The 9,235-nt window shown below is 38.3% G+C and overlaps 1 protein-coding gene across 1 annotated transcript; it reads right to left on the bottom strand.

The window, feature by feature from the left end:
• Positions 1-76: 76 nt before the first annotated feature.
• NDUFA5 (NADH:ubiquinone oxidoreductase subunit A5) lies at positions 77-4,376 on the bottom strand. Its single transcript, XM_021553457.3, has 5 exons — positions 4,333-4,376; positions 3,373-3,417; positions 1,751-1,867; positions 983-1,048; positions 77-309 (listed from the first exon to the last, which is right to left on the bottom strand). The coding sequence occupies exons 1-5, from the start codon at positions 4,351-4,353 to the stop codon at positions 208-210; spliced, it is 351 nt and encodes a 116-aa protein (XP_021409132.1). The 5' UTR covers positions 4,354-4,376; the 3' UTR covers positions 77-207.
• Positions 4,377-9,235: the final 4,859 nt, after the last annotated feature.

Below are 9,235 nucleotides of genomic sequence, written 5' to 3'. Positions count from 1 at the left end.
AACAAAAGGTTGTAGAAATGCCAGAAAGAATTTTCTTAAAACCATTTTTTGCAAGAAATTGGCAGCAGCCTTTAGATTGCTAAATGTAAGTGGACAAAATGTATTTTAATGAAGTGATTATCTTTAATTTAAAGACAACTGACAGTAATAATAGATTAATAATTATTTTTTTCTTTTTACTTTCAAGAGGTTACACCATTTTGAAAATCATATTGGCCATCTCCACTGATTAGAAGGAGGTTCTTCAACTAGAGGCTCCCATGGTTTCCACTGTATCATTTTTCTTGCCAACGACAGCTCGTTTTCAGCCTGTTAATAAACACCATACACAAAGTCTTAAATTTTATACAATTGCCAAAATATTGTATTACCTCTATGTCAATTAATTACCTCAGTGATGTCACTACCTATCATGGTCACAGACTACCAGAAATTTCACCTATAAATATCAAAGGAACTGTATGCTTTGGGAGTTGTTCTTTTAAAAAAAAATCCCATCACCCCTAAATACCCAAATAGAAATTCTGTTCAGAGAGACATTGACAATGACAATTTCATTATATTTTCCACTTGGTTTGGATTATCCCCAATATTATTCAATCTTCTTCTGTCCTTTTCACTAATTTAGACTCTATAAGAAGCAATGAAGGTATACATACTTATCTGTAAGCATAATGCAAGAAACAGTTGTTAATTTGTTATGTTTTAGTAAGGTCATCCCACCACTACATGACAATTTGTTTTCAGGGGTTTTTCTTCTGTTTGACTGTTTTGCAAGAAACAGTTGTTAATTTGTTATGTTTTAGTAAGGTCATCCCACCACTACATGACAATTTGTTTTCAGGGGTTTTTCTTCTGTTTGACTGTTTTGCAGCAAAGGAAGATACACAAAACTTCCAATTTTCTGAACAAAAACTCAGCCCAAGGAGCACTAAAAAAACACTGCTACATTTGTACTTCCTCTCAAATTTTCCCTCTTTACCTGTACAATGACTTCTTCTATCTGACCACTATTCAGTTTGTCCTGTAGTTTTTGCACATCAGATTCCTGTGTGTTCAAATACATACAATAGAATGTTTTAGTGAGAGTAAAAAGCCCATGAAAATAATGAAAACAGCAATTTAAACAGATCACACTCCAGTCTTTCTCAGAATTAGCTGGCTTAGGTCATTTTACATTTTCAAAGAAATCTCACACTCATTTGTTACTGAGAAGCAAATATCAAATACTCAATGATAAATACAAAGAATGAATGCTAATCCAAAAAGGTATTAGCAGATAAACCTTTAGTTTTTATCTTAGAAAAAAAATCTTATTCTTAGATTTTTATAGTATAATATGCAAGCTTTCAATTATCACCTTAAATACACAATAACGGTATTGCAGAGTTTAATGTAACAAAAAGTGGTCTTAAATATTGAAAGCAAGGATTGTGCTAAGATACACTGGCAAGAGTACATACATTTTTTGTGAATGTGTGTGAAATTACCAGTTTTCGAGGAATCTTAAAAAAAAAAACAAACCTATGTTTGCTTCTAATTTTCACAAAACAGCAGCAGGAAATTAACAATTCTTTTTCATATGCCATCAAAATATCCCAGTCAATAACAAAAAATAAATCATGATACTTCAATTGTTTCTGAAAGTTACATGTGCCCCTAAGAATGAGCCGGGCACTCCAAAAATCACTTTTCACATCTTACGAATTTTTTTTTATGTGCAGCATTACTGAAATAGCACCGTGCTTACCTTTTTCACCAAATCAAATCGCTCATTTACAATCTGCTCGGTGTATTTCCTGTAAGCTGCATCTTTGGGAATGTTTTCCAGGACACCAAGGATTTTTGTGTACAGTATTCGCAGGCGCTGAAGTGATCACAAGACATAGTTAAAATACACAACTGCAAATATTTATCTTCTTGTCCTACCAAACTTACTAAGCTATTATCTATACACAAAATATGGTATTCAATCCAGAAGCATAAGATTAACTAATAGTTAAGTCTGAGACACTGAACTCCATCTTGGGTACAGCAGGGACTGTCACATTCCTCAAAGGAAAATAAAAAAACAAAGAAAAAATAAAGACAGTTGCAATCTGAACACACTTGATGCAAAATGAAAAAAAAAAAAAAAACAGTAAAGGCTGTAAAATGCTCTTAAAAAAAAAAAAAAAGAAGGGAAAAAAAAAAGAGGCAAATTCATGTCTAACCCATCAGATACTGAAAAGTTACCTGAGGAAGTTACAAAGAGATTATAATTGAGGGTTTTTTTCACTTTTCCTCATGCTGGTGCAAAGTTCTGAGTACCAGACAGATTTAAATTAAACCTGAAACTTTTATTGCTGGATTGAAGTGCAGGGATTAAGAACACATTGTGGTGAATAAATTCACACATTTGTACTGGGTAATTGTATCTACCTGACAAGGAATGGATGTCCTATAGGAACAATAAGAAATAGAAGCAGAATACTAAAATTACAAGGAAGAAAAAACAGGAAACAAAATAAAGATTGGCGAAGAATCTGAACTTCAACTAAACTGTTGTCCAGTACTTTACTCTTAGCTTTAAGTTGCTGAAAAGACTAAAGTGTACTAAGTTGATCCAGAAGGTGTCTGACAAGGCTGCAGACTGAGCTAGAATAGTTTCTACCAAACAGCAGTGATTTTTTCAAGGGTTCTTTTTTACAGCATTCTTAAGTACTGGAGTCAAAAGCATTTTTGAAATACAATTGCTGTATAATAAGAAATTGCAAAGTGGAGAACTTAAAAAAATCACTGAAGTTCTTTCAAAGCTAATGCCTCCTGAATAAGCATGATGTGACAAACACACTACTGAGCCTGAGGAGGTAAAAAGAAAGCCATATATTGCTATGAGAACCACCTCATGCAGTTCCCAAGTACCACTGGAGTATTCCAATCTCAGCACTGCTTGCCATTCCAGGGCCTCGGTGTGGCTTTGCACATGGCTAGTCTCTATCATCTCTGACTAGGCTATCCCTTTAGTATAAGTTATTTCAATATACGAGTACACAGCAAAGCAGCAAAAACCTGAGAAGCAGGAATTATATTTATGAAGAACTGAATTTAAAGAGTTCTTTGTTTTGACATTACTAATGAAAGAAATCAAATATTGGTTCATAAAGATACTTACACTAGAGAGGTTTTTGAAATCAGTGCATGCCACAAAAAGTACATAAAATAACTTACAATGACACACATTAAATCTTTATCACAGTGGACAATTTTAATTATTTCATTCAGCTGGCACCAGATTAAGATATACTGCATACCTACACATACAAACACATCACAAAAATCTTAGAGCTCACTGAGAGTTTCCATTATTACAGAACCAGATGTGTTACGTACCTCATGAGGGTTCTCGGCTACAGCCAGTCCCACAAGTCCAGTGGTCTGCAAACAGAGCATAAATATACTTAATACACCTAAGCATCCATTTCCACACTAATTATTTTGACTCAATATACATCTGACAGTGACCATTCCATGACACCAGCCCTACCTCCTGCCATATGCCCATTATCCCAGAGTTCCAGTGCTCCAAGAGGGAAGCAGCTCACCTTACCAGAATCAGGATCATAAAATATAACTCACAAGGATCATCCACTCCAGCTCCTGCCCTGCACAGCACCATCCCCAAGTGTAACACCCTGTGCCTGAGAGCACTGTCCAAATGCTTCTTGAATTCTGTCAGGCTGGTGCTGTGACCACTTCCCTGGGGAGCTGATCCAGTGACCAAACACCCTCTGCGTGAACCACCTTTTTCTAAGATCCAACCTAAACCTCCCTGACAGAACTTCAGGCCATTCCCTCGGGCTCTGTCACTGGTCGCCAGCGAGATCAGAGCCTGCCCCTCTTCTCCTCATGAGACAGCTGTAACTGCAATGAGGACTCCCCTCAGCCTCCTCTTCTCCCAGCTGAACAGACCAACGACCTCAGCTGCTGCTCACAGGGCTACCCCTACAATCCCTTTAACATCTCCGTTACTCTCCTTTGGATGCTCGCTAATAGCTTAGTATTTTCCTCACATGCAGCGATCAAAACACTCAAGGTGAGGCCGCCTCCGCGCAGCACAGAGCGGCACAGTCTCCTCCTCCTCCTCCGGCCGGCATGCTGTGCCCGCTGCGCACCGGGCAGCTCGCAGCCGCCCCCGGCTGCCGGGGACAGCACCCAGGCCCTGCGCTGCCCTTGGCCTTTCCCTGGCAGGGTGGCCGCTCGCTCTCACCCCACGGCTCCGGCACTCCCTGCCCTCCCCAGACAGGTGGGCCCGGCGCAGGACGCGGCTCACGGCCCTCGGCGGCGCCTCACCTTCCTCAGCGCGCCCGCCATGGCCGCGCTCGCGGCGCCCGCAGAGGACGCACGGAGGGCGCCGGGCCGCGCATGCGCCGCAGCGGCGCGGGCCGGCGGGGCGGCAGCAGTGCGCGTGCGCCGGGGCCGCGGCCGTGGGGGCCGCCCGGGGCCGCTCGTGGGATGGCTTCGGAAAGCAAAAAGCGCCCTAAAACAGAGCTAGGCGGAAATTAGGGAACTTTATTCAGGACCTTGAGATAGAGACAATGGGACAAAAGAGCTGTGAAAAGACAGTTTAAATTATTGGTAAGAGATGAACATGATGTTCATTTGAAGATCCGCTTGTCCCTCTGTTAGGTGTTATGCTTAGTTGCTAACTTAAGGGGTGAGTTTTGCGTAGTAATACTTAATAATAATTATGTTGTATGTTTGTATCTTATTCTGGACAACTCGTTCTTTATAATTCCTTTGTCCTGCTCTTGAGCTCCTCTTTTTCATAACTGATCAGCAAACTCCACCGCCTTTCAGATTATCTTTGATTTCTCCCTGGAAGCTGTCCTTTGATAAAGCAAGCACTTCCTCCAATCTGCAACTAAAGCAAAGTGGCTAATGCAGTTTATATCAGTGTTCAGGTTTGTGTTTCCCCACGCCTGGGTTCTTTGCAATTGCATCGCAAAGAGCTGGACTTTCTTTCCTAGGTACTGAAATTCTTTCTCTTTCCAAAATAACAGTCTTTAAAATTTCCTGCCTTTCTTTTTATTGGACCTGCCATGTATTTTCCCCTTCTCTCTGGTGGTCCAACCAGATGATCAATGTCCTGATGACGCTAACAGACCACAGCACAAATGGTTCTGCGCCTGGCGATCTTTCAGTACAGTTAGCATCGTTCCAGCAGGAGTTTTGAGTGACTGTTTAGACAGCCCTAAGCACGCAGGAGTCCTTGCCACATCCTAACAAAGTGAAAAACGGCCCTGTTGATGAAAATCTTAGTGAAATCAATCTCAAAGTGGTATGTGGGGAATTCTCCAAACTGGTCAAATCCCATTTCAATACATGATTTATTTTAAAATACAACAGAGCTGAAACCTACAAAGTAGTATCAGTGTACAGTCACTTCGAAAACAAAAAAAAAACCCCAAACCACCCACATAGCATTTCACAGTTTATTTAATATCTGTTTTACACTAGGGATTCTGTTAGGACTATTGTCCTATGTGTTAATATTCAGTATGTAGGTGACCTAAGAAGGCCTTGCTATAGCTCTTAGTCCCATGTTTATCTCACCAATGAGTTTATCTCATGGTATTGTATCTCAAATTGCCATGTGATGTGGTATATGCATAACAACTTATTTATTCTGCATGAAATATAATTAATGGATTTATATCTAGTAATTATGTATGACTGGAATCAGGCACTTCATGCACAATGCGTAATGTTATTAAAAATATCTGAAAATCAAAACAATACCATGTTTTTAATGTGGGTATGTACTAATTCTGATGGTGTCCTGATTACATAAAAGAACTGAAAGTAAATAATTGCAACATTTTTGTTCTTTATTATAAATACATATTTTTAATTTTTTAATTAGATAAGAATTGTTTCTGTCTGCTTCTGTTATACTGGGGTTTTTAGAGGTGTGCCACCTCTAGTTAGGTTGCACTGGCCAAAGAAGTTGCAGTGAATATTATTTATCATCATTAAATGTTTTTGTTGATCTTGCATTGAAAGATTGAAGTGCATGTAGTGCCTTAAGCTTAAGTTAAGCTTACATTTTTACGGTTCTATAAATGCAAGTGAGTTGAAAGTCATGGAGGAGTTCACTATAAAATTTAATTTCATTAGAACAATTAAAGACAAGATGGAAGTTTGGGGTTTTTTTCAGTTTTTTGTGTGCTCTTATTGTCGGTTCATTATGGTAAAAATGGTAAGTAATTGGTTAAAACCAGAACAACACAGGTTTTGAATCAGCGATGTTTCCAGCTTCTTCCTCATCCCATGTTTAGCTTGCTGGGTACTGCTGTTGATCTTACTCTGAGGTTATTCAGTATTTTCATCACTACTGTCTGTGGTGCCATGCTTCCTGCTTCTTTGTCCAGCTTCAAGTTATTAAACTAGTTAAATAAGTACTGTAATTGTCTGTCATTGAATCTATAAAGCTTTGCATCTTGTCAGCCTCAGAGAGAGATTAGTGTTCGGTGAGATAATGTGGTGGGATCTGCAACTAGTTAAAGGCTAAACCTTCTCAAATTTGTTGTGATTTATGTAAATATGTTTCCATATGTTATTACCATAGTGCTTGAGAATAATTGGCAAATAATTAATTTTCTTAATGGGAGTTGCTCAACCAATGGGGACACAGATAATCTTATATCTCCAGACCTCGTGTTACATTTGATGAGATTTTAGAGAAGTCATGTGTAATACTTTCCTGAGGGTTGAGTCTGCTTATGTTACAGTTGTACAAGGTCAGACCTTAATTTATCTAGCAAGTGCATATTTAATTTTAGAAGTATCACAGGACACCTCAGCTTGCAGGGCACTGTTCCTGGCTGTTCAAAATTCAGGCCCCAGAGTAGCACTGGCAAGACAGTGGGTTGAAATGGTGAGACTGTGGTATGCTCCCCAATTAAACTAACAGAGAAATAGTTTAAAAACATAATACTTAAGAGACTGATTACAAATTTAGACTGCTAGTAATTATTTTATTGCTATGAATAACCTCTGTGCATGTCTGAGGGCCTTCTATTTATAGAGCAGAGCTCTGATTGTCTAGTTTATTTTAAGGATAAGAAATTAGAATAACATTAACTCTCAGACAACTTTGTGTATTTGAAAGCAATAAATGCTTGATACACTTCTTTGCAAGGAAAGATGCAAGGTCCATGATTATCAAGTATTTCATATTTTTTCTAAGGAAAAACCAGTAATTTAGAGAGAAAAACATTTTTCTAAGTAAAACATCAAGAAGTAATGTCTAGTTTTTCAGGTATGAATATAAAAAAGATCAGAAAAATATCAGGCTACTCAAAATGCTGTTTAAGGAAAATATTATTTGTAACATAAAAAACTAAAACTCATTTAGAGTAAGAGTTTGCAATTGTTTCCAGTGATCTAGTGTGTGGGTCTGGCAATTGAAAAACTGCCAAGGGTGAATGGAAGAAGATTTTCCTACTGAGCTTTTTAGCCTTTTCATTGCCTCATCACGTAATAGAGCAGCGATGTTTCTGTTGCTGCTCCGTGTATCAGCTGTGCTGTTTTGTTCCCCTGTGCAACATCCATGCTCTGGTCAGACCTTGTCCCCTCAGCACAGTGTATTACCAGCAGTCATATAGCAAATCAGGCTCTCGGAGCGTGTCTAGACCCTTGGCAACATGTCCAGATCTTCTGCTGTGGGGAACTCTTTGCCTTACTCTTACTCTACCCTGTCACAGTTACTTGCTACTAACCAACTTTCTCATTTTACAATATGTGAATTTTCGTGGGATAAGATAATTTGAAAATAGCACACACAGCAATTCTGAAACACTGCTCATCTAAGACCTTTCTGGTTAAGTTCGTGTTTAAGATCTTTATGATGCCTGTGGTGAAATCACTCAGGGGAGTATAGCAAAGCAGCAGAGTCTCTGCATAACCAGAAAAAATTTTCTGTGGTGGCCTCTAAACTGATTTATTCCTCTGATATTTTGGAGAGAAAGGAGTTGTAGAAATGAAATACATTCTAATTAAAATAAAATTATTTTATTACTAAAAATCTATCTTGCTTAGCATTTTTAACACATCCTGGAAACACTTATCATGGGAGTGGATTGATCATCTGACAGGAGTAGACCATATGTGAGCATTGCTAAGAAGTTTTTTTAATACACTAAACTGACTTTTTTTTTCAGAGAGTTTGCAATGTGAGGGTTTGATCTAAGGCCTGTGTAAATCTCCAAACCTTTTTGGTTCAGGCTCTGAGGTAAATATAATATGATGGAATATAATTCTCAACTTCCCTAAATACAGCAACTTCCGTAAGTCTGGCAGGGCATGAAGGTCCATCCATGTGTGTCCAATAGGGATCCACTTGATTCATTAAAAAGAAGTTTTATCAATGGCATAAAATCTTCAAATGGTTTTCAAAATGAAAGGTGTGAAAAAGGGGAAAGTAACTTCTGTCTTGAAGCAATTGTGGAGGAAATGAGATTATGAATGTTACATATTTTTCCTTAATAGATTATCTTAACATAAATTAACTGTTTCCTTAGGAGCACCTCTTAGCTGCCAACAAGATATTAATGTGCTCTAAAACGTACTTTCCTTTTAGCTGATGGCAGGTTCAGGTTGTAGTTATGTTCATTGATGTATACTTCTGAAACTGCTAGTCCAGGAGAGATTTTATTTTTGCTCTCTAAAAGGTTTGTGAGTGTTCATAACAAGAGTATATTTGTGAGTTAAATGATGGAAGCTTTAAGGTGCCATCAGAATTTGAGAAATGTTAATGAAAATGAGAGGAAAAATACATAAAAGAACCTTGCCTCTGAATCCTTCTGCCTGTCAATGGAGTATATTGCCCACAAGAGATGAGGGAGAGTGGTATGTGTCCACTTTGTGATGAGCAGTTCATCAGTATAACTTCCATGTTAAATCTTCTTTCGGCCTGTTATGCTGAAGCCTTGACTATGGACACAATAGGAAGGGACAGAGAACCTTCAGAAAAGCTTGTCCTTTATGAACAACATAACAAGGTTTTTCTAAGCCCCAAATGAAAATGTATTTGTGAATATTCTTTTATTATTCTTATACTCCTTTTTTTGTGTTCAGAGATGGCACTCAAGACCCAAGCTGTATATTTTCTCAATCATAAAAAATGGGATTGAAGTAGAGATTTTTAACATCTTCCTTCAGATTTCTTTCCTTGCAGTTAAAAACCCAGGCC

This window comes from Lonchura striata, chromosome 5, assembly GCF_046129695.1.
Source record: "Lonchura striata isolate bLonStr1 chromosome 5, bLonStr1.mat, whole genome shotgun sequence".
NCBI classification, from domain to species: Eukaryota; Metazoa; Chordata; class Aves; order Passeriformes; family Estrildidae; genus Lonchura; species Lonchura striata.
The sequence above is the reverse complement of the archived record's forward strand: the minus strand, read 5'-3'. Positions and strand labels throughout refer to the sequence as shown.